This window comes from Salvelinus namaycush, chromosome 36 (genome assembly GCF_016432855.1).
Source record: "Salvelinus namaycush isolate Seneca chromosome 36, SaNama_1.0, whole genome shotgun sequence".
NCBI lineage: Eukaryota > Metazoa > Chordata > Actinopteri > Salmoniformes > Salmonidae > Salvelinus > Salvelinus namaycush.
This window is the reverse complement of record NC_052342.1, coordinates 10,188,388-10,214,766: the sequence shown is the minus strand read 5'-3', so window position 1 is coordinate 10,214,766 and position 26,379 is coordinate 10,188,388. Positions and strand designations below refer to the sequence as shown.

The 26,379-nt window shown below is 43.9% G+C and overlaps 1 protein-coding gene across 1 annotated transcript in view; it reads right to left on the bottom strand.

The window, feature by feature from the left end:
- Positions 1 to 6,995: 6,995 nt before the first annotated feature.
- LOC120030677 (pre-mRNA-splicing factor ATP-dependent RNA helicase DHX15) overlaps positions 6,996 to 26,379 on the bottom strand; it is a 31,783-nt gene continuing 12,399 nt past the window's right edge. Inside the window, exons 6-13 of the mRNA XM_038976120.1 lie at positions 19,744 to 19,830; positions 19,109 to 19,258; positions 18,344 to 18,452; positions 14,775 to 14,966; positions 13,015 to 13,137; positions 11,319 to 11,509; positions 8,484 to 8,653; positions 6,996 to 8,080 (exon numbers count right to left, since the gene is read on the bottom strand). Of these exons, the coding sequence (XP_038832048.1) occupies positions 7,963 to 8,080; positions 8,484 to 8,653; positions 11,319 to 11,509; positions 13,015 to 13,137; positions 14,775 to 14,966; positions 18,344 to 18,452; positions 19,109 to 19,258; positions 19,744 to 19,830 (1,140 nt within the window). The 3' untranslated portion in view covers positions 6,996 to 7,962. The remainder of the gene's footprint in view (positions 8,081 to 8,483; positions 8,654 to 11,318; positions 11,510 to 13,014; positions 13,138 to 14,774; positions 14,967 to 18,343; positions 18,453 to 19,108; positions 19,259 to 19,743; positions 19,831 to 26,379) is intronic.

Genomic DNA, 26,379 nt, shown 5'->3' with positions numbered 1-26,379 from the left:
AAGAGAGTCCACCCTGGTTCCTGAACTCCCACTAGGCCAAACATCTACGTTTTTCCCCCAAATTCAAATCGTATATCTTCCCGGAGGCCAGCGCTCACGCAGTTTGGTTTTGGGTTGTTGAGATTAAAGCAGTGGTTCCCAAATGGTTTTGCCTCGCGACCCAATATTCACATTGCGGAAGTCGCCAAAATGTAATCTGGAAAAATATTTTTAATGCTATATTGATAGAAGTAGCAATTACATGACAAAGGAAAATAGTAAATAATTACATTTTGTCCATATTCTTCATTAAGAACATTAATAAGATCACTATTTTGAGACCATAAAATCTACCAAATCCGCTAAATAGCGCTGCTAATAGCTCTATATTAAAAATACTGTGATTGAAGAAAAATTGTTAAGCGATTAAATTATTTAATCACTTTCTACCTGGGTTTTTAGTTGTTTAAATTCAGACTGGAGTATTTCTCAACCCAAAAAAATATATAAATATATTTTTTCCCCAGACACCTGCGACCCATTCAAAACCTCACAACCCAACAGTAGAGAATCACTGGATTAAAGGATACCAAACATTGCTCATCAAACAAGCCTGATTCTCTTGCCTTTACTCTTGACTCACCAACAGAGCTTGTTTGGAAGGCTGTCTTTCGCCTGTTATCATGACTTGTAGCTGAGGACTACAAAGCAGCCAGAGCCTTTCATTCTCTCCCTGTATCTCTCTTTGCTCTCCTCCTCGTTTGATTTGACGTGTGTTTGTTACGCATCAGCTGTGACCTTTTTGAATTTTGGTTGAGTGGCTCAATGTTGTGCATTTTCATTCACACACAACTTGTCATACACTTCACTGGCTAGAGTAATGTAAAAATGAAATGGACACTGATGGTATTAACATGGAAGGAGAAACTGTGTTCACTGTAAAAGGCTTTTCATACAGCAATCAGATTTCAGCATGGTCACTTGGTTTGGAGGAAGATAAGAAAAACACATGTTTAATGTGTCACAGTTAATGTGGCCTATAGGGAATTCATGTATCATGCAAATTTCACATCAAAATGCATACTGTAATTGTATTTAATTTGTCAATTAAATATGATCAAATTGTCTTAATTGGGATTTACCACCAAGGATCATTAGTGTCATGTTTCCACTATAATTTCTCCTACACATTCCTCCTATATTTCTCCTGACTAGTGATTGCTAATGACCTTTCCTATTAAGGTCATTAGTTAGAATTCCCAAGTGTGGTACTGCCTTATAGAATGTCTGTAAATAGCCTAAACCTTGTTTCTATGGGTAGAAAAAAATAGGTTAACCAATTAAGTAGTAAGAGTAAGGAGGCCTAGATGAAAGAATAGAGATTGGGGGGTGACGCACGCAATATGAACACTGGGGGGGAGCGTGGTTTGTGCTTTATCTCTGTCATAATCTACCATAATCTGTCCTCTACTGTAGATTAATTTAAAGATTGCAGAGCACCATGCATTTACACAGCACAGGGGAGCTGCACAGCGAGAGAAATCCCAATAGTCTGAGCAAGCTTTTTAAAAACAAATGTAGTACGGCACACGCTACCCTTCAGGGTCCATTGCAATGTACTGAATCTTTGCTTTCTCTGATCTCCCTTTCTTATTACATCTAATTCTAGGGGCATATTTGTTTTTCAGAGAAATCACATTGACAGGTAGTAATAATCCACTGTGACAATCATGTGTGCCATTTCAATACTGGTATATTTTAATAATTTACATGTTTTTTTCATAAGGGGACCACACCAGTGAACTGGTTAGGTGATATGTCAGTATATCCATCTACTGAGCTTGAGGAAATAGATGAAGTCACAAATGATGCAAATATTGTTTTTCATTTCCTGCCAGCACGTTTCTGCATAGATCCCTCTAGTTGGGGGGCGAGATTAATTTCCAATTGGCAGCTCAATTTTAAACATGCAGACTACCACCCACCTCCCCCTATATAGCCAATCTATCAAGCCTAACCCGGTGGTTCATGCATATATACCATATCACATAAAGGGCTGGCAAGCGACTGTCAGAGATGGCATGATTGAATTGTTCCGTTGCACTGTCACCAGAGAGGCTATTACTTCAAATTAGCATACAAATTCAAACCAGGACAGATGGATTTGTCACATTCCAGTCGCCATCTTCCTGTGAGATTGGCTACTCTTGTGCTGCGTGATGGAGATAAGACACCTGTCTGGGCTCGTATCGGGAGGAAAGTCTGGTGCAGGATGGTAGGGGGCTAGATGGGTTAGATGGTGGAAAGGGTTTGTGAAACACTGAGGTGTCTTGCAATAACCCCCTCCCAAACTGATGAGGCCTCCATCCAGCGCCCCATGGGTGGTCCAGAGATGCAGTCGTTCCCATACAAAGTGGTGATTTGTGTGCCGGTTGGCTAGCCATTTCCTCGTCCTTTTGTCTCAGAATTTGTGGTTTTGGTAAGTTATGTTCACAGACCGCTGTTGAATGGTCCCTTGTGTTGTCCTCTGTCACATTCAAAGGGGGGCACATCAGCAAAGGCTGAGAATGACCGTGTCAGCAGGTGAGGGTTGGGTGAACAGTGATGATCTGAGGTTACTCTGGTTCAGGCAATCTCCTTCCTCGACATAATAATGTATCCATGGCCTTTTATCACCCAGGACTAAAGGTTCCTCTAAAATAGAATGCATTTGCTGAAATTATACAACTCCTTTATACTGAAGCATGAGATTACTAAACTTCGATCATGACTGCTTAGGCATAAAAGAATGCCATTTAAAAATGGGGAAATATCAGCTAGTATGTTCAGACACAGAGGACATTATGTTTACATAACACACATTTCACCATGCCACCGAAATTAACTGTACTACACACCATTGTCTTCCGACAGATGGAGACACTAACGCAGCAAACGTTGTCAGTGCAGACGGCCGTCGTAATTCCAAAGGATATATGGTGGATGGGTCTAAAAAGGACATTTTGTTAAATATATGTTATGCTTTCACTGTGTGTCATTAGCCACTCACTAATAACATAACAAAAAAAGGAGTGATTTTTCTTTTGTAATTATGTATGACAGAATGGATCGATTGGAAATATTGAGCACGACAATTTCCCAATCATCTCAAACCTATGGGTTTTCCGTCGGCTTCAGTTAGGGGTGCTAATCTCCCTGGCACCATCTCGTGGTTACATTCATGTTCCTGTGCAAAAAGTAGTCGATTTAAAAACTTGGGCTGAAAAACTTGCCTCCCAACAGTCTGGAAATATAAAATAAACATACTAATCTCCTGACTTTGCATACTGCGCAAACCATAGCCTTAATACTCCCTCAGTAGTATAGGGTGCCACATTCCCCTCCTCTCTCTCCTCTCGCTACTAAAGACCGCACTGAACACACTTTAACTTCCCCTCCCCACTTGGCTGACTTGCCTTTGAAACTTCAATCAGGGGGCAAATGCTAAGTTAAGGGTCGCTTTTGAAGTTCGTCTTCCTCAGTCGTGTCTCTTAGCATAAGACTCAACACTTCTCAGGCACACGGGTGAGATATATTACGCCATAGGTGGAGAAAAAAATGATTTGGTCCTCATGTAAGACTAATGGATCATCACGGAGCTAAAACAAAAAGACCCCTTGGGTGCCGTGGCAAACTGCGTTCTCGCCCACGTAGTCAGCTGCAGAAACATGAACCGTGCTGCTGCAAATGCTTCAGTTTTTGCCCAGCAACACAAGGGCAGTCATTTTTAAAAGAAATGGACATAAAGTACCTGCAATGGCAGAGGTGTCCCAGACACAGGCTGCCATTCAGGTGAGATGAACTGGACCACCTTCACAGCCTTACTGAGAATATACAATGAGGTAGAGAAAGAGGGGAAAAAAGAGAAATGTCACAACAGGGAAAAACCAACAGAATTACCCCGCAACGGTCAGAGTGTATAAAGCACCATATATTAGGGAATAAGCACTAAATCTCAAAGAACTGCATCCACAGCCATTGACATTTTTCTTAAGGCATGATCCACCATAGGGGGGACTAAAACGCCAGAGTTCATATAACTGTCAGGAGGCTTTAACTCTGAATAATATAGAGATTTTATGGAAGTTGCCGAGCCTCAAAAAGAGCCAGCTGAAGCTGCCTTGGACACACACTGCGAAACCCCCTCAACCCGAGGGAGCCTTGAGGGGTGGAAGGACCCAAGATGCTCCACCAGTTGGGCTAGTCTTCTTTGGGACCTGGGCTGACCTGAGCCTGGGGAACAGCCCTGTCTTCAAGGCTCTCATCTCTAAGGAGTCCTGCGTCCAATTTCCTGTGGCTTCACGCACCGCCTCACACAGCGATGTGTTTCATTTGGGCTACTGACCCATCGGATGACAGGGGAGCTCTCTAAGAAACTTCTCCAGGGCTCATCAAACTTTCTTGGCTAGAGAAGCAAATAAATATTAAATTCCTTTGTTCAAAGTTTGATAAGAAGTAGCTGTCCAATCCTGATGACAAATTAGGAAGTGTACTGAAGAACGTTTAGAATGTTATTGGGTCCTGTTTCAAATTATTATGCAGCCTCATCAGTGGCTTGACAAAAGCTTGAGCAATTTTATGCAACTAAAGACCCTACCACTCCAACAGATCCAGGCAAAGAGATTTCCACATCTTTTTAACCCTCGTCTATGATTACTTTCAGACTAAATGTGATATATGGAATTTTCCTGAAATGTGCAGACTTCAAGTTATTGGCTGATATACACTGAATAAAAATATTTTTAAAACGCAACATGTAAAGCATTGGTCCCATGTTTCATGAGCTGAAATAAAAGATCCCAGAAATGTTCCATACGCACAAAAAGCTTATTTCTCTCAAATTTCTGTGCACTAATTTGTTTACATCCCTGTTAGTGAGCATTTCTCCTTTGCCAAGATAATCCATCCACCTGACAGGTGTAGCATATCAAGAATCTGATTAAACAGCATGTTCATTGCACAGGTGCACCTTGAGCTGGGGACAATAAAAGGCCATTCTAAAATATGCAGTTTTGTCAAATCCCACAGACGTCTCAGGTTGAGGGAGCGTGCAATTGGCATGCTGACTGCAGGAATGTCCACCAGAGCTGTTGCCAGAGAATTGAAGGTTAATTTCATTACCATAAGCCACCTCCAACGTAGTTTTAGAGAATTTAACAGTACGTCCAACCGGCCACACAACCACAGACCACATGTATGGTGTCGTGTGGGCGAGTGGTTTGCTGATGTCGACGTTGTGAACAGAGTGCTCCATGGTGGCGGTGGGGTTATGGTATGAGCCGGCAGATGGTACGGACAACAAACACAATTGCATTTTATCGATGGCAATTTGAATGCACAGAGATACTGAGACGAGATCCTGAGGCCCATTGTCGTGCCATTCATCCGCCTCCATCACCTCATGTTTCAGCATGAAAATGCATGGCCCCATGTCGCCCCATGTCTGTACACAATTCCTGGAAGCTGAAAATGTCACAGTTCTTCCATGGCATGCATACTCACCAGAAATGTCACCCATTGCGCATGTTTGGGATGCTCTGGATCGACGTGTACGACAGCGTTTTCCAGTTCCAGCTAATATCCAGCAACTTCACACAGCCATTGAAGAGCAGTGGAACAACATTCCGCAATCAACAGCCTGATCAACTCTATGCGAAGGAGATATGTCGTGCTAAATGAGGCAAATGGTGGTCACACCAGATACTGACTGGTTTTCTGACCAAATGTATGTGGACATCTGCTCGTCGAACATCTCATTCCAAAATCATGGGCAATATGGAGTTGTTCCCCCCTTTGCTGCTATAACAGCCTCCACTCTTCTGGGAAGGCTTTCCACTAGATGTTGGAACATTGCTGCGGGGACTTGCTTCCATTCAGCCACGAGCATTAGTGACGTCGTGCACGGATGTTGGGCAATTAGGCCTGGCTCGCAGTCTGCGTTCCAATTCATCCCAAAGGAGTTCGATGGGGTTGAGGTTAGGGCTCTGTGCAGGCCAATGAAGGCCGTCCCCAAACTGTTGCCACAAAGTTGGAATAACAGAATCGTTTAGAATGTCATTGTATGCTGTAGCGTTAAGATTTCCCTGGCATCCGCCAAACCCAGATTCGTCCGTTGGACTGCCATATGGTGAAGCATGATTCATCACCCCAGAGAACGCGTTTCCAGAGTCCAATGGCGGCGAGCTTTACGCCACTCCAGCCACGCTTGGCATTGCGCATGGTGATCTTAGGCTTGTGTGCAGCTGCTCAGCCATGGAAACCCCATGAAGCTCCCGACAAACAGTTCTTATGCTGACGCTGCTTCCAGAGGCCGTTTGAAACCTGGTAGTGAGTGTTGCAACCAAGGACAGATGATTTTTATGCGCTACACGCTTCATCACTCGGCAGTCCGATTCTATGAGCTTTTGTGGCCTACCACTTCGCGGCTGAGCCGTTGTTGCTCCGAGTAGTTTCCACTTCACAATAACAGCACTTGCAGTTGACCGGGGCAGCTTTAGCATGGCAAAGAAATGTGACAAACTGACTTGTTGGAAAGGTGGCATCCTACGACGGTGCCATGTTGAAAGTCACTGAGCTCTTCAGTAAGGCCATTCTACTGCCAATGTTTGTCTATGGAGATTGCATAGCTGTGTGCTCAATTTTATACACCTGTCAGCTATGGGTGTGGCTGAAATAACCGAATCCACTAATTTGAAGGTATGTCCACATACACTATATATACAAAAGTATCTGTGACCAACAGATGCATATCTGTATTCCCAGTCATGTGAAATCCATAGATTAGGACCTAATGATTTTTTAAAAAATTGACTGCTTTCCTTATATGAACTCAGTAAAATCTTTGAAATTGTTGCATGTTGCGTTTATATTTTTGTTCAGTATACAGAGTACATATCTATATACACAAAAAATAACTAATTGATTTCCAAGGCCAAGCTTGAAAAGCCAAAAAAATGCAAAGACCTTCATTACAAATTATTACAGTTTATTCATGTAATTTAAAATGGATGACCAGGTGATTTCCCAGTCCGCACACCACTATAATCTCACATTTGTTCACACAAGGGGAGCGCCCTTGTGTCCATTAACATTAAAATACATTAAAGGCCCAATGCATCTGTTTTTATATCAATATCAAACCTTTCTTGTTAACTAAGTACCTTACTGTGATAGTTTTCAATTAAAATGGTCAAAAAGAAAGCAATTTCTCAAGCAAGAACTTAGCTTGGACTGTCTGGGAGTGGTTTGAGTGGCGAGGGGAAAACGAAAAACTAGCTGTAATTGGCAGAGGTGTGGAACTCTTTCTTATTGGTCTATCAACTAATTTACAAAAGTCCATCCCATCAAAACAGGCTGAAATGTCAGGCTCTTTTCAAACAGCTCTTACACTAAAAGGGCATTATGATTTTCACAGTATTATTCCAACCTCAAAAACAATATATAAAACACAAGACAATTACGTTGTTAACATTTCAACCTATTGAGCCCCTCCCCCTAACATAACACCAAAGTCTGTTAGCTATACAAGCAAGACGGTGGGTGCTAAACCGTCCACGCTGGTATTTTTCCTTAAATTGAAGTCAAAGTTTGTTCAATGAATTAGCATGCAATGTCTCTACCTAAGTACATTTCAGTAAGAGTTCACACTTTCTAAAAAGGAATGTCAACATCTACATAAATGGTCATGCTTTACCATGGTCAATGGCAGTAATTGTGTTGACCGCTAACTCCCACCCGGATCAGCCGCAGTGCCAACCACCTGTTACTCACAAATGACTACAGGTGGTCAAAATAAGGAAGACCCAAACAAAAAGTATGAAAATAATACATTATGAACCAATGAGAAGAAAATGCTTTTGAAGAAAATGAAGAGTGCTCAGATAAAGAGTTCAGATTTCCTTAGTGCTGGTGGTGATGGTATTGTTCTCATACACACTTGTAGTGTTAGTACGGAGAGTATTCCTTGGTTGAGTTTTTAGCAACGATGCGCTCCAACTGTCTCTTGGCTTCACAGTTGGGGAAGTTACCCATCTCATAGTACTGCGGGGCGATTTTCACCAGCCTGGGAAAGGACACAAATAAACAGTCATGAAATGTGTCAGGATTGTGTTTGTGTGTATGAGAGAAAGAGAAGGAAGGCTTTCTCTTCCAGGTAGACAGACAGAGAGAGAGAGAGATTGGTGCAGACATGTAAACCAACACCAACGCGCACAGTCTCACAAACACATAAGGAGCGGGCTGACTGCTTTTTTTACACACGCTACTCACATTCTCACCAGTCTAGAAGGAAACATGAACACTAGAAGCTGTAGTCTCTCTCTGGAATATGGATCTAGGAGCAGGCGGGTTGACTGCAGGCAAACACATACACAGACGCCTAGAAGAATCTAGGAGAGGACCGACTATAGTCAGGAGCACACGTACTAGACATGATGGACCTGGGGCTAGGCAGGCAGTGAGCTTACCACTCTGGTTTGATGTCGGTGCAGGTGCGGATGTAGTTCTTGGTGGTCAGCACAAACTCATTGTACATCACCCACTCCGGCTTGTGGTCCAGCACAGTGGAGGGGTGCAGCTGGACCACCTGGTTGTCCTTCACAGTCAGGTAGTGGCCTGTACGCTCCAAATGGGCTACCTGTCAATCACATACAGAGACAGGAATAAGTAGGCTAGATATTAGCTGCACAGGGCACATGTTCACACAAGACTAACTACATTTCAAGAGGGCTTCCATTGACATGTATTAACAAAATCTCACTAATGCATACAGTATCAACTAATTTAAAGTCCATACACGAGGGATATGCATCTTTCTCTTTCAAGACGATTCGATATGTATCTAGATACAGAAACAATCCGTTTTAGTTTGAAATTATTTTGTGCGATTCGGTTTGATTAGAGGAATGAATCGATGCGGTTCGGTGGGATACGATTCGATGCTCTAACATCTGTTGCATAAACACATACATTTTCCATTTTCAATTAAAATCTGCTGAGCTGACTTGTGTGTGTGTGTGTGTGTGTGTGTGTGTGTGTGTGTGTGTGTGTGTGTGTGTGTGTGTGTGTGTGTGTGTGTGTAAATTATGTACAGTATATGTCTATGGTGTATGTAGTCACCTGAGCCACTGTCAGATTGGGTGGCAATGTATGATTTTCTCTTTTGATCTGAATTAAACATGTTTTAGCTAGTAATGTATCAAATAATTAGCTATGGCAATTAATAAATAGCACAACTTTGGATTTCACCCCGTCTCAAAATTTATGGTTTTGATCGTTATGTAATTATCAACTTGACCCTGTATATCTAAAACTGACCATATACACAGATTATTTAAAGCAAAACTACCAAAACTATTGCTGATGGGGAACCTGAACAATCGTAATAAAATCCAATATAAGCCCCGATCAGCAGGTATAGGCTATAGCCAGATGAAAGTTGTCTCCGGTAGCTTACTTTTATTCCGGTAAAACACATTTTTCAACTGCACAATAACCTATGAAATTACATTGGTTTTCACTCAACTAATAAAGCCTAATATTGTGCAAGCCAGTTTACAAGCATTTAAATGCTGAAGGTGCCGTGCAGATGTGCAAGATCAGGAATAGTCCGCCTACATCTTGTTGGTCACCGCACGAAGCAGCACAGTGAGCAGTTTGACTAGGCTACTGATATTGCCTGGGGTGTTTCAGCATGAAAAATGACTTGTAGATCAAAGACGTTCAACACAGTTACATGCTTAGTTTGACACTGAAGAAGAGGACGTATCAGTTGTCACAAAAGAGTAGGTATTTTCAGAAGGTAGAAAAAAGTAATATGAGCAAAACATTTTAGTGAACCGGCGATTCATAACGTTTGAATCTATTTTCTGACCGATGCATGCAACGTTTGGATCGGTTTGAGGTCCCACAGACCGATGCACTCAAATCTTAAACATTTGAACCAGGGACCGATGCATATCAAACGTTACATCCCTACCATACACGCACAGAAACACAGTATCAAAGGGTTACTGATCAGGCCCTCGTGGTTTTTTAAAAATCCTGAGGCGATTTAACATAGTTTTTTTTACCATCTATAATCCCTGCAGCCGAATCGGCCTATTCAAGTTTGAACTAGACTGACCCCATGGAATGTAGTGTACATCTTAAAGTACAATGAACACAATCAATTACACAGAAAAGGGAAGAAGAGGCAGCTCTGGGCTGAGGCGTTTTAACTTCAGCAGAATTTGCCAAGTTAAGGAGGGCGGTTCATTTTTGGTTTCCGTTCGGGGTACTTCAATATGCAGACGATGGCTGCTGTGATTAACGAGGCCAATCAATCAGTCTCAATAAAGACCTCTCCAGACAAAGACGTGCGCTCAAACGCCTCTAAACTGCAATATGAGCTACAAATGTGTCTTTGCGATAAAAGGTTAATGTTGACAAATATTTTTATATTAACGGCGTAATTCAACTTGTCAGGTCGCTTGTTTTCAGGTTCCCCCAGAAATGGACTTTCAACAAAATGTCATTTATTTTCCCTTAGCAGGCAGCAAATTGCCTTGAATTCTTATTATGTGTTTAACTGGTAGTGCGCCTGTGTGCGCACACTTAGGGGAGGCGATCCATTACAATAAGTATCTTGACGTGTTGTGTTTTAAGCAACAGTGTAAACACCTGTTAACTAAACAGACATGGTGAGTTCGAGAAAAGAACACCAAGGTGAAGCACAAAAGCAGCGCTGCATCTTACTTCAGTCTTAAAAGGGCAATCTGCAGTTGCTACAAAGAATTTAACTTCTGTCTCATGAGTTTAGTTCAACTGTCGTACCCCATCAGAACCCAAAATATAAGCTTGTTTTACACCAATGTTTGTTAAAGTAAATTTAAAACTACAGCCTCAAAACATGGTTAAAACTATCATTTTTAGATCAGTCCTTGCATCCATAGCTGTGTACGAATTTGAGAGCGGTTACATTTCTCCAGCCCCATCCCTCAGCTTTTTACTGAAACAGAGGCGTGGAGTACGCTTTGTTATTGTTTCAACTGTTGATTGCTACTTTAAGGGATGGCATTAGTTTGACAAGCTAACAAGCTTATATTGAAGACACTGACTAGGGTTAACTGACTAACCCACATACTCTACTCTGGCCTGTGACATTTTTGGAACATGTACAAGGGACTAGCCAACTACCCAAAGGTCAAAACCAAGTGCTGTGTTGTTGGGGGACAATATGGCGCCATAGAGCATGACAACACATTCCGAGAGAGAACCCTCTGGGGGCCCTTCCTTTCTCTGTTTGGCCAGTGAGCACTGACCTGCATGAAGAATCCTGTGACCAGCGCTCTGCGAATGTTGATGTAGTAGTCTCTGCTGGTGAACTCTGTGCTGCGGCGGGGCAGGCTGAAGCGGTCCATGATCCGGGACAGCTGCTGGCGCACGTTGTCGGCCGACATCAGCGACCTGTAGTTCACAAAGTTGTCGTAGCACCACTGTGTCGACTCATGGTCTGTGAGAGGTGAGATATAGATTTACAGTGCCTTCAGAAAGTATTCACACCCCTTCATTTTTCCATATTTTGTTGTGTTAAAGCCCGAATTTTAAATGGATTAAATTTAGATTTTGAGTCACTGGCCTACAAACACACAATACCCCATAATGTGTAATTATGTTTTTAGAAAGGTCTACAAATTAATGAGTCAATAAGTATTACACCTCTTTGTTATGGCAAGCCTAAATAAGTTCAGGAGTAAAAATTTGCTTAACAAGTCACATAATAAGTTGCAAGGACTGTGTTCAATAAATAGCGTTTAACATGATTTTTGAATGACTACCTCATCTCATATCTCACATACACTTATCCCTCAGTCGAGCAGTGAATTTCAAACACAGATTCAACCACAAAGACCAGGGAGGTTTTCCAATGCCTCGCAAAGAAGGGCATCTATTAATAGACGGGTAAAAAAATTTAAAGATATTGAATATTCCTTTGAGCATGGTGAAGTTATTAATTACACTATCAACACACCCAGTCACTACAAAGAAACAGGCGTCCTTCCTAACTCAGTTGCCGGATAGGAAGGAAACCACTCAGGGATTTCACCATGAGGCCGGTGGTGACTTTAAAACATTTACAGAGTTTAATGGCTGTAATAGGCAAAAACTGTAGTTACTCCACAATACTAACCTAAATGACAGAGTGAAAAGAAGGAAGCCTGTACATGCATCCTGATTGCAACAAGACACTAAAATAAAACTACAAAAAATTTGACGAAGAAATTAACTTTTTGTCCTGAATACAAAGCGTTATGATTGGGGCATATCCAACACAACACATGAGTAGCACTTCATATTTTCAAGCATGATGGAGGCTGCATCATGTTATGGGTATGCTTGTCATCTGCAAGGACTAGGGAGTTTATGATAAAAAAAATAATGAAATAGAGCTAAGCAGAGGCAAAATCCTACAGGAAAACCTGTTTCAGTCTGCTTTCCAACAGACATTGAGAGACAAATTCACCTTTCAGCAGGACAATACCTTAAAACACAAGGCCAAATATACACTGGACCTGCTTACCAAGACAACATTGAATGTTCCTAGTTACAGTTTAGACTTAAACTCGTCTTGAAAATCTCTGGCAAGCAATGATTAACAACCAACTTGACAAGAGCTTGAAGAATTTTTTAAAGAATAATGTGCAAATGTTGTACAATCCAGGTGTGCAAAGCTCTTAGACTTACCCAGAAAGACTCACAGCTGCAATTGCTGCCAAAGGTGATTCTAACATGTACAGACTCAGGGGGTTGAATACTTATGGAATCAAGATAGTGTTTTATGTTTTACAAAAGTTAGAATTTTTCTTCCACTTTGACATTGCAGAGAATTGTGTGTAGATTGTTGACAAAAAGGCACTGTATGTTAGGTGACATTAAGGTTGGCTTACCGGACACAGATTAAGCCTAGTCCTGAATTCTAATAAAGCATGCTCAATTGACATTCTGTGGGACACGTACTCTGTTTGAAGGCGTGGTAGACATTGAGGAGGGTCAGGTGGTCTCCGTCAATATGGGCGAAACGCATCTTGGACTCGTCGGCCGCCTTCCTAGCCTCCGTGGGTCGTACGAAGCACTGTGGGACTAAACAAGGTTGGTATGGGCCCCAACACAGCCGCCCATAGGGATGAGTTAAGCAATTCCCACAGAGAAGAACAAGGCCTCGGGTCAGAGAGGCCAGAGAGAGAGAGCACTTCACAGGGCACAGAGCATTGCCACAGGTGCGTGTCAGAAGAAGGGGGTGAAGGGGGGTTGGGAGAAGGCAAAGGGGGGTTGGCTTTCTCCTGCTTTGCGCAGGATTGAGTTTAGCTGTTTTACGAGCTGCATACTGTAAGACCTAACCTCAACCAGGGTATGAGAGGGGCATAGAAAGGGGCTCCAACCCCCAAAAAATTATCTTTACTCAAACTGTTTGGCTAAAGGGCATTTATGAGGCTAGCCTGCATCTGACTCATAAGCTCTTTAAGCGGTGGTGCAGAGGGACACCAAAGAAAGTGTCCTCTTAACCACTCAATCTTTGCCTGAGCACTTTAGAGGGAAGACTGTGGTCTTGCATCCACGCGGAAAAGCACTTGTACATCAAAAGGCTGTATCAAACACCTCCCGCCTTCCCAAAACTTGTTGTGAGCAGCCTAACGTTAAAACATGCTCCATCGTGGGCTTAACGGGTGAAAGCTGAGTGTTTATCGATTCGAACCCATACACTTGGTTGCCTGGGCGATGCGAGGCCTAGTATCCACTGCTGACTCGGTAATGAACTCAGCAGAAAACCGGGTTCCTTGACACACCAGTTATAGATGTGCAGCGTGTCCAAACAGCTAGTTAAATTCCCTTTCCCTCTGTTCAAAAGCATCGGATTCATCTCAATGAGCAGCACTCTGCTTTGGCAAGCCTAAAGTGCAATTACTGCCGCAGCACATTGGTGCTGCTTAGACTATAAACTCATTAATTTACTGTAGACACGCATTTTTCCTGCCTGACAAATATTAACTGACTGACACCACCAACTCCTTCTGCTCTACTCTTTCTACCTCACTGTGTTCAGTGGGGTCGTGTGCAAAGTTAAGGCCCATTAGAGATTAAATTTGCTATCAGCCGCAAGTCAAATCACATTCATCAACATCGTTATGGAAATTCACAGTTGCAGAGATGGAGTTCAGATTACACCTCCTATACACAGCTCTTTTTAGAGCTCCATGTACTGCATCAGTCCTAGAGTGATGCCATTGCTACAATGACAGAGAGGCATGGTTTTATGTTCTTTCCCGGACAAATATGTTTTTCTAACGAACCAGGTGTGAAATGCTCGGACCAGCTCTAGACACCAAACAAATCTAATGTCAACAACTGCATATCAAAGGCTAGAGGTGGGTCTTCATGTTGTGTCTGCAGACCCAATCACATAAAAGTCTTGAGTTTCAGGAGAAGTTCATGACTTTTTTATTTTACTTAACTAGGCAAGTTCATGACTTTAAACATATCATCTAATTATCTCCAAAACCTGTCTGGTGAAATAGACTAAACAAGAAAGGGGTCAAGGGTGAAGGGATCTAGACAACTAAGAGAAAAAAAAGTTGCAGATGCAGGGCACTGAATCCATCTTTTGTGGAGGATGAAGGGCAAATTTGTCATGAACATACAACTTTCACAGGAAAATTAGTGTGCACAATAATGACAGTGGCTTGTGATGGGCATACCACACTTTTCTCCCTGAGTATTACCTGACAGCATGGCTGTGATGGACAGGATCTCATTGGAGCAGTTGAACTCGCAGGAGGCAATCACCATCTTGGCTAGCTGCGGGTCTAGGGGGAACTCGGCCATCATGGAGCCGAGCTCCGTCAAGTCGCCGTCATCGTTGAGCGCCGCCACGTAGTTGAGCAGCTCCAGGGCCCGCATCAGGGTTTCCGGTGCTAGAGGGAGACGAGAGAGGGAGACGAGGGTAAGAACATATTTGTACTATTGTCAACCGCTGCCATCTTGGACCAGGTCTTTTCACACAAAAACTACATTTTATATCAAATGAGAGTAACCTGGATAAATAAGGTTTAAATAAGAAATTGAAGAGAAGCACAGGAAGCGCAAGGGATGGCATAAGAGGAAAGAGAAAAAAGAAACTGCAGAGGAAGAAGATGGAAAGAACAGAACACAAGGGGAGATTAAAACAAGCACCTCTATATGTGATGGCCGGTTACCCCGGACGGAAACTTTAATGGTGGTGGGGAGGCTCATTTTTCATCTTCCGCTCCGCTGATTCAAAACAACTCTAATGCAATTACAGGGGAACCCTTCACTTAATGCATCAAAACAGGGCTCCCACCGTTTGGTTAAAAGATTTCCCCCAAGATGCAATTATTGACCTTCGGCTCGGTAGAACTGAAGCCTAATGACCAGTTGCATGTCAACTGAAAATTTGCTTCGGCTTCAGCTGAGGGCCGTGTTGTTCACTTTAATTTCTCTCAAATAAGGAATAAAAAAAGCCTTTTTCAAAATGCAAGCAGGTATTTTCTTATGACGAACAAATCGATTCAGGGCATCAAACCTACTTTTGTTATAGAAAAATGAGATCTAGCCACATTACTTACTATATCAATGGCTTGTGGCGGACGCACTCCTTTTGGAGGAAAATCTGATTTTGCAGTATCTGTAACATGATGAACAAGTGTGGAAATGCAATCTATACATGACGCACCTCATCAGAAATAAACTATTGACCGCCTCAATACATGAGAATCCAATATATTAACCAAGGGCCAAATCAATGGGACTAAAGGCTAAAAGGTACATTAAACTCACATTGGCTTTGAAATGTACTACTCTGCAAATGTCAAGAGGCAAATGAATCCCACCTAAGGCTGGTCCTTCCTGTAAATCGCTACTGATTTCTCTTGGACTTTCCATGTGATTTGGTGAGCCGCTTCTCGCCACTGCCACTGTGCTTATTGAGCGGGAGCGAGGCAGGTTGACAGAGAAATAGACTGGCCGCTCGTGTGCTCCCTGGATTACAGGGTGGAAACCAATGTTCTCCATTAAGATTCAGGCCCAACTCAAATGCAACACAGACTAAAAGCCAATGGCCTCCATGCCTGGGTTCTTTGGTTAACCTTAAAATATATGGACCCCTCCAATCCTTGCCCACTCCGAGGTATCACCCTGCCTGTACCTTTTCATTGCATACAGCCACAGAGGAGAGCAGCAGCTCAATGACAATGTCCCCACTTGCCTTAATGACAGCATCACAAACCCAAGTCGTGATTAAATCCTTTTAATGTGCCCAAATTGATGATAAATGAAAACAAATGGCTGATAGGACGCATCCCCCCACCATCATAGCGGCAGAGGTTTTCAATCGTCTCAAGGTAGCATCCCATCTCTCAAGCCCTTTGAGGAGCTGACATTTTATTCATTGGGTTGTGTGGCCTCATCAGTCAGATGACGGTGTGTGGACAATCCAAATGGCTACAGGCTAAGGCAGGGGTTCCCAAACCTTTTTTGGTCCGCAACCCCATTTGTGATCCCAAAAAATCAAAGCCCAATATTTACTTTTTTAATTGGGGCTATGCCAGTCTATTACAAATTGGGACTAGCGCTCTGGCCTATCGGTTAGAGCGTTGGGCCAGTATTTCAGAGTTTCTCTCATGACCCCATTTTTCTAAATCAGGCGACCCCTAGTTTGGGAAACGCTGGGCTAAGGAGCAAAACATGTTCCAATCATGCCCCTCTACCTGGAGACCCAAATCCATTGCTCTCTTTAACCAGTTCCAGAGATCCACTTGGCTGAACCGAAAAGTCTGGCGTAGCCATCCTGGGAGTGGTTCTTCTGCACCGCATGTCAAATTGACCTGTGCGCCGGCGAGATACAAAGACTTTTCTTGGAGGAGAAGCATTGAAGTGCGTTGGAGCGAGGGCACAGCATACTCCGGCTATTCATCTTTCTAGTCCAATCAGCTCCTGTTCCCGGGGCGCTAAGCAGCTAGTTAGACGGACCCAGTGCCTCCACTGACAGCGTGTAGAACTTCCAGGGACAGCCTTTTTTTCTAAGTGGATGAATAAGGTAATCATTCCTTCCCCTCATTCCCAGTTAGACTAAATGGACAAGGCTTGAGTGGACCAGGCGGGGGGCTAACCCTTAAGTGCTAGGAGACGTATAGTTGTGGGAGAGAACTGAAGGGGGTGGAGGTTGGGGGAATAGGTCAGTCACGTTTCACCGGCGGAATATAAAGAGAAGGCAATAGCCAAGGTGATACCGGGGCTATTGATGTAACCAATTTCATTCTCAAAATGGTGTTTGGCGCCGTGGATGGGGAGAGATGGGTTTAATCTCGGAGGTGAGATGAAAACTGTATTAAGGTGGAGGGGGTGGGGGAGTCTGGGGTTAAGGCTATGGACAGAGACCGGGGGAGGGGGGGGGGGGGTTCTCCTTGGGGAGAGTAAGAACACACGCATGGTGTGTTGGCTCCGGGGCTGCTGGGAAGGGAAGTAAGTGACATTGGGACGAGACAAGGCACCTCTTGTGCGTTTTGGCCAGGCTCCAGCCCAGTGCAGATGAACAGTGGGAATAGGGAGCGCCTGGAGAAGCGACAGCCCAAACACACATCGACTGACCAGCCAAACTACTCCTCCCTAGTCACTACACCATGTCCACCCACAGCGGATAGAAACAGACTTGTTTTGACAGTGCAGTTTAACTACCTATTCCGGCAAAGGAGCAAAGAACCACAAGGTCCAATGTGGCCATTATGCTCAACTTCCAAGACAGAACAATTATTTTTGTCTCTAAAAACACTCCACATTTTCTCTTTTTCATTTTTCTAGGCTCATAGCTGACCCAGATTGGGTGTCATACATCAAACATTTTCAGTTCAACAAAAAGGTTTTGTGGACCTGAGAGCAACAGTTTATACCTGTCCATGTCTATTCATTAGCCCTTAACAGATGATTCTGTGATTGAAATGAGACAGAAATTCACCATGATGTTATCTATCAAAGCCTAAACTTTACAACTTGAGGCCCCATTCAATCAATCTCCGTAACTGGGTTTCCAGGATAAGTCAAGAACATTAATCTCTTTTAAGTAAAAAGTCATGTTTGGCTTTGTGATTTACACTGTGAAACAAAGAAAAACTCAGCAGCATATACAATCACACTGTGTACACACACTGTGCAGAAAGAAATTAATTTAGCCTTGACTGAGATTGACTGAATAGTGCCTCTAGTAACACAAAAACAAGATAGTAACACAACAAGAAGATCTATCCCTTTTGTCAAAATGCAATACAAGAGCTCTTACCTGGTGGGTCCATGAAGTCGAAATGTACCAAGTCGTCGATACCTAGCTTCTTGAGCTGCAGCACGACCGAACCCAGGTTGGACCTCAAAATCTCTGGATACGTGTTGTCCTGTGACAGAAGAAAGGGAGGGGAAACCGGAGGAGACGGTTTCAAATCAAAACAAATTAGTAAGGGTGCTGATTATCTCGTCACATGCACTCGTACGTCAAAGTGAACAGAAAATAGAAGTCTAGGGACGTTTGAAGGGCTATTTAACTTGTTTTAAAATGCCCTCTGCCAGTCGGTGTGACGTGAAAGAATTACCCTGTTAAAGTGGAGGACTGGGTCTTTCACGTGTTCATTTGTCACAGGGGGGATCCGTGTCACTGGCGCAGGTTATTAAAAAGGGCTGTGGGTGATTGGTGGGGAATCCAGCTGTCAGAGTGAAAAGGGCTGAATAAGGAATAGGCGACTTGTGTTCTAAGTGGAAATACTGGATAGCTGGGAAATGGAGATATTTATTTTCAGTGTACAGGTATAATTAAGCCTCATATGCCTTTTCTCTGTATAGTCTAGAGGTACAAGTGCACTGCACTTATAAGAATCACAGATACAAGTAAGCAATGAACGACGATGCTCTGTACACTCTCTGGAAATAATGTAAGACCTAGGTATGTCTCAACCTCGGGACATTAGCGTTCCTAAGCAGCTTCAAATAATCAAATCGGTTATAGACAACAATTCATCTGGGATTAAATAATTCTTATAGCAGTACCACTACTAACCTGCATCTCGGTCTTGTAGGCCTTCTCTGTGTAGAGGCGGAAGCACTTCCCTGGGCGTGTCCTCCCGGCGCGCCCCGCCCTCTGCTGGGCCGAGGCTTTGCTGATGGCCGTCACCAGGAGGGACTCCACTCTGATACGAGGGTTATATACCTGGAAGGAACAGCAAGGGGGACAGGTGTGATATTGAGAGGATTCAAATCACTCTTTTCACATACAAACACAGGTATACAATCATTTACAAAAGGGATGAGGCATAGGGGGCATCATGGTTGAGAAATAGACCAGCATTTATATGCAGGTTACAGGGGGAAATTGAGTTTCACACATACACAAGAGACACGTACACACATATTCCCAAATCACATACACACACAAGCACATGTGCACACACAAGCACACACAATCCAACCAGGAAAATATATCATCTCTGATTGAGCCACGTGTATGACTTGGCTCTGGGCTGGAGAAATGTCAGAGGAATAAATAACAGGCTTTTCCATCTCTGCCGCTGTCAGGTGCAGCGCTGCTCTGTTTATCTGGGGATTTTCAGGCAACAGAGGCAGATGATCGGAGAAGATTAGGCTGAGGGGGGGTGGATGGGGGGGTGACGCAGGGGAGGAAGGACAGCGGCAAACCTTTTGCTTGGCAAATCCGGGATCAATTACAAACACCACGCCGTCGATGGTCAGGGATGTCTCGGCGATGTTTGTTGAAACCACGACCTGCGGAAATTAGTACAGCTGGGTTTAGAGTCAGTCGTTAAGGAGGAGTTGTGGGAAAGGGAGAGTAACATGGGTCGCGGCCCTGTAATGGAATGGCACTATTCAATCACTCACTCATTCCGGTATTTGGTCATTTGATAGTTTAATAATTCAGTCATTTACATATTCATGAATTCTCAATTTTGACACAGAGTCTAGTCATGAGGTGTTGAATCTGTGAGGGAAATGATTGGGTCATAGGTCAAAACCTACTGCCATTGGGGGAGGTCAAAATATCTTAGTATGAGAGAGAGACGGAGCAAATGTTTTAATAAAAGGAAAAATGACCAATAGTTAATTTGTGGCCCCATACAAATCCCCCTTTAGTGGAGACACTGCTCAACACTCAAGTCACTACACTTCTACAGCGAGCACGTATCAACATCTGAATGAATTAGGTTCTGCAGACACTTCCATGGCCCATCGCAGACACACTGTCTAATAGGACCCAACAGGGCAGTACTGCAACAGTTGTTGCAATCAAGTCGAATGAGGCGTCTGCAAACTGCAGCGGGCTGCCTCGCCGCTGAGTGTGCCTTCCACATGTATTAACACTGCTCTTTTTGGAGGGGGTGCCGCTGTCAGCTCGCAGCACGCTACCAGTCTCCACGAGACGTCATCTTCTCTCTTACAAAAAGCCCCTCCCACAGGTCTTCAAAATTACAACAAATAATTGATGTAATAGTTCCTTTTCCAGCGGGTGGCCTGCATTTAAAATGCAGTTCTTTCAGAATCACTGTGTACGTTGACGTTCATCCTCCGAGATTATAGTTTGACAAGACTGGAGGAATTTGTTTTAGATTAAAATGAAAGTTGCGGTGAAAAAATGAAAGGAAATCAAATTCTGACTTGCTTTCTGAGTAATGGAGCCTGTCGCCTTCAACAAACAAAGCAACACGCGGATGTTTCATGCGCCCCAAGGTGCAGGCGTCGTGTGGCAGCAAGAGAGCGCCCACCAAATTAAAATCACTCACTCCGGCAATCAGAGATGTGCTCAAAACCCACCTCAAAATAGAAGCGAAGTTGCATTAAAATTAATAAGCTCGGAGGATTGCGGCAATTATGTTTAGAGTCACAAAAAATGAGTCACGGCAAAATGAGGCTCTAAACTAGAGCAGGTGATGAGAACAGAGATTTGTTTTCAACTGCTTCAAAGCCAAGGAGGGGTTTTCTTTTCCTATGATTCCCCATTTCCAAGTATAATGTTAGAAACATTACAGCTGTTTTTCTTTAACTGAAATTCATCCGAGGTACCACATAGTAATACTTAGAAGAAGCAGAGGGGAGACGAGGAGGAAAAAAAGCCCACTCCTCAGCTGTCAGAAGGGTGCGTCGGTTGATCAAAGCATCAGGGCCCGGCTGCAACATTTATTTTCCCTAAAATTTAATAGGGTGCAGACAAATACTGCGTAAGGGAGGGGAGAGAAATAACTGAAATGAAAAGCCGTTTGGGTTGTGGTATCAACGCAAACGGGGAAGCTGCTGTGGAGTTGCACGTTTCCCAGTCCCAGATCTTTTTCTATTACAATTATCCCCTATAGCAAGGCTGTCTATGAGCAATGACAGCTGAATCGGAGCACCGAAATCAAATGAGTCACATCACCCTATGGGTCTCTCTCTGTCAGCGTTTACACAAACAGGAGAGGAGGGGAGGAAGGCAGATCTGCAGCTGCTCTCACGCGAGCCTTGACCGCCGCTGGGGGGGTTATGTAACGGCGGAGCCTGATTGGCCCCAGAACCCTTCGAACTACGTTGTGCACCATGGCACTGAAGACTGAGTCAGACAGGCAGAAACCTGCTGTACTGGGAACTTCCACTCCCACTCCAATGTCTCAGCATAATGTAGGGGGGTGGTAATAAAATTGCTTCATTGCATATTCTGTCCACTGCCACTTCTTTCATATAGAAAAGTAATACCAGTTCAACTGCAAGCACAGGAAAGATGCTAATAATGAGTTATCCATTTGCATTAAATCTCCAAAAGCATTGAACAGACACTTCCTTGCAACGAATGACAGGCGTGAGAAACATTCTCCCAAGGAAAAAGACAGCATCACTTTCCTCTTAACAAATCTGCCAATCATGTACTTAATTTGTTAGTGTACATGTGACTTGTATGTGAATGCATTTTGTTAATGCTTTCACATCTCTTGATCAAACATTTGCCGGTGCAAAAATCCTATTGTGAGTTATCATGAGTTATCATCCATCGATATGGGTCCAAAACAGATTCTGAGCACTTGCCGCCCATCCTGCGTAGCTCCGTTTCGTTTGGCTGTCTAAAGCTGTGAGCCTTAAAGGCTTTTCAAAATCCTACCTTTTAAGCGAGGATTTCTCTCCAGCCAGAGAATGCCTGACTGTTTAGTTATTAATGCCTTGAACATTTTTATGGGGCCCAGCCCTTGGCCTTGTGTAATTCTGCCGTCAGAAGTAGAAGCATTCTGCTTTCTATTCATGCTGAGGAGAGAGGCTGCAGCCAAAGACGACCCATTTTAAACCTGTCAGAAGGCAGCCTGGCCAAGCCAACGGTCACTTCGATTAGTTTACACCTCCCCCTCGGGAGGGATGTACATCTTGATCGGATTGAACACTAAAGGTGCATTGCAAGAATCAATGGTGGCAGGTATCACTTCACAATACATCTGAGGGGATATCTTTGAACTAAGAGGAATCAACCACCTTTTAATACAAAATTGAATGCTGACAACTAGAGCAAAACTGTAATTAAACCAAAGCCAATTGCTTGGCAAAGAGTTCAAGACATTAAGAACGCCCAGCCACATTCAGTGACCCGTAGGTGTGGAGAAATTGTGTCTTCTTTGAGTCAATGACCCAGCTGATAAGCAATCTTGAACAAAGTTGGCTAGCCTAGCATGGACCGGCAGGTTGGGCCATCATCTCTGGAAAACAACAATGTCGGCCAACATTTCCCAAGAGGAACGGGTGGCAAGGAGCACCTCGTGTCCTGTTCAAAGGGAGCTGTGAAAGGTTCAATGGGATGACTCCCACCAGTTTAGGCCAATGACCTGTACGTCAGGGAAGAGTCAGTCAGTGCTTTAGCAGCTGCCACGGTAGCTAGCCTGTCTCCTCACATTTCATAACCATATAGGAGGGCCTCTCATTGACTGCATTGATTTAGAATGCGTCTGGAGGCTGGGGCCTGTTACACAGAGAAGCACAGTGCGGCTCCTTCCTGTCTGTCTGTCAGCTGTATTGAGCGTTCCAGACTTTTCATCAGTAATATCATTAGAGCATCATCTCTGCGCATTATTTCTGGGTTATTAACCTGCAGGGGGCGAGCACTGTGGCTAACAGGGGCCATCTTTCACTCCAACCCTCCGGGAGGAACTGCCTGTTGAAAAATAAAACCTTCCCTTGATTGGTAAAAATGGAGGGCGCCTCGAACAATTTGGGCCCTGCCACATCAGTGACTTACTGGAATGGATCCCAACGGGCGTGCGTCGCTGACTATTGAAGGGATATCCACACACGTGGGGATGATAGAAAACAAACCTAACGCTAAACAAGAGCCCATTTGTCAAAAGCGCATAACGATGATACTTTGAAAGGGAGAGGGGGGATTAAAGTCTTTGCTAGTAATCACAGTGAATTGAAGCTCCAACACTAAATCATTAAAATGTTCTAAAATGGGAGATCAGTGGCTTTTCTGAGGAGACATGACGGGCAAGCAAGTTATGTTAATGGAGGGAGTGCTTAATGCAACCATTAGCATGCGGGACAGCAGAGGCTGGTAGCCTTAATTCTTTCATTGCCTCTCCTTGGACTTGCTTGGGTGACATCTCACCTCACCTAAGACTCAGCCACTGACGGCGTCAGACTGACAACAGAAGGCCAAACTCACTCTGTGCATGCTTTTGTCCATTCAAGACAAATGCCATTGGCGGCCACTGCTACATTCAAGACCCTTGACCAATTGAGCTTAGTGAAAGACCAGAATTGATGATATTCATCAACCTGGACATTGAGTGAAAGCAAGTCATATAGGGTGTTCAATGATCACTGCGACCTACACGGTCATTCTAGCCTCACTCTCCCTGTTTGCAATGTAAGTTCAGACACCAGCACACCTCCATGTGACAGTCCCTTCAGGCCAGGTATGGGGGACAACATGAAAAAAAACTACCTGAGAGGTAGCACGCTGTTGAGACAGTCTGTAAACACCAGGAGTCTGGCACTGCTGAGAGTGCATGTTGGGAAGAGGTTCAGTGTTCAAAGAATTGTTGAATGCAAATTTACAGCCACTTACCAATTCTCCCAACCACCCAAAACACCCCGCCCCAATCTACAAAGATGTGGAGGTGGCGTCTCCTGGGACCAGGCATCCAAACCACTCCCTGTGCTGCCCGTGTCCTTCTTTCATGACAACATCCCTTTGAACACCGCAAGCAAACACAGGGATGATGTTTGAACTTTGGAAAGATCCCAGGCCCTGGCTTAGGCCAAACTGTTGAGCCTCCTTTACACAAAACACACACACACGTGGAGAAGAGAGATAAAATAATGTCACACCGGGAGGGTGAGCGAGGGAGGCCGGAGCAAGCATTTCATCCGACTCGTCTTGAACAACAGGAAAAGAGGGGTCTGTCAAACTGCTGTGGATCAAACTGCAGCGGTAGAAAGGAACGTGATGACAGCAGCCTGCCTAGAATTGCCTTCGGAAAGTACTCAGACCCCTCGACTTTTCCCACATTTTGTTACGTTACAGCCTTATTCTAAAACTGATTAAATATATGTTTTTTTCCCCTCAGAAATCTACACACAACACCCCATAACGACAAAGTGAAAACAGGTTTTTAGAAATGTTTGCAAATGTATTAAAAACAAAAAACAGAAATACCTTATTTACATAAGAATTCAGACCCTTTGCTTTGAGACTCGAAATTGAGCTCAGGTGCATCCTGTTTCCATTGATCATCCTTGAGATGTTTTTACAACTTCATTGGAGTCTACCTGTGGTAAATTCAATTGATTGGACATGACTTGGAAAGGCACACCTGTCTATATAAGGTCCCACAGTTGACTGTGCATGTCAGAGCAAAAACCAAGTCATGAGGTTGAAGGAATTGTCCGTAGAGCTCCGAGACAGGATTATGTCGAGGCACAGATCTGGGGAAGGCTACCAAAAAATGTCTGTAGCATTGAACATCCCCAAGAACACACTGGGTTCCATCATTCTTAAATGGAAGAAGTTTGGAACCACCAAGACTCTTCCTAGAGCAGGCCGCCCGGCCAAACCGAGCAATCGGGGGAGAAGGGCCTTGGTCAGGGAAGTGACCAAGAACCCAAGAGTCACTCTGACAGAGCTATCGAGTTCCTCTGTGGAGATGGGAGAACCATCTCCACCAATCAGGCTTTTATGGTAGAGTGGCCAGATGGAAGCCACTCCTCAGTAAAAGGCACATGACAGCCTACTTGGAGTTTGCCAAAATACACCTAAAGACCCTCAAACGATGAGAAACAAGATTCTCTGGTCTGATGAAACCAAGATTGAACTCTTTGGCCTGAATGCCAAGCGTCATGTCTTGAGGAAACCTGGCACCATACCTACAGTGAAGCATGGTGCTGTGGGGATGTTTTTCAGTGGCAGGGACCGGGAGACTAGTCAGGATTGAGGGAAAGATGAACGTAGCAAAGAACAGAGAGATACTTGATGAAAACCTGCTCCAGAGCACTCAGGACCTCAGACTGGGGCCAAGGTTCACCTTCCAACAAGACAACGACCCTAAGCACACAGCCAAGACAACGGAGGAGTGGCTTTAGGACAAGTCTCTGAATGTCCTTGCGTGGTCCAGCCAGAGCCCAGACTTGAACCCGATCGAACATCTCGGGAGAAATCTGAAAATAGCCGTGCAGCAATGCTCCCCATCCAACCTGACAGAGCTTGAGAGGATTTGCAGAGAGGAATGGGAGAAACTCCCCAAATACAGGTTGGATGAAGGGTCCCTTGGTTAAAGGGTCATACCCAAGAAGACTCGCGGCTATAATCGCTGCCAAAGGTGCTGAGTAAAGGGTCTGAATACTAATGTAAATGTGATAGTTTTTAATTTTTAATACATTTGCAAAATAAATATGGGGTATTGTGTGTAGATTGATGAGGGGAGGGAAAAAACAATTACACCAATTTTAGAACAAGGCTTTAATGTAACAAAATGTGGAAAAAGTCAAGGGGTCTGAATACTTTCCGAATGCAGTGTATATATAAAAATTATCAGGCGGTGACTTCATTATTCCAAATAAGTCATCAATAATCTTTTGGGGCTCCAATGACAGCCAAATCAGCCTCGATTGGGTAGGCAGCACACAATGAGTCATTCATCAAATCCCAGTCAGATGTTGGGGCAAATGTTCGCAAATTACTGGCGGTGTGACAGGGTTTTGATATTCCATCAGAATCCTTGCCAACAGCGTGGCCGTCCAGGTGGTTCCACTGCTGTGATTATAGTGCGCTCGTTTGAACACTGAGCCATAAACAAAACGCTGGACAGGTTT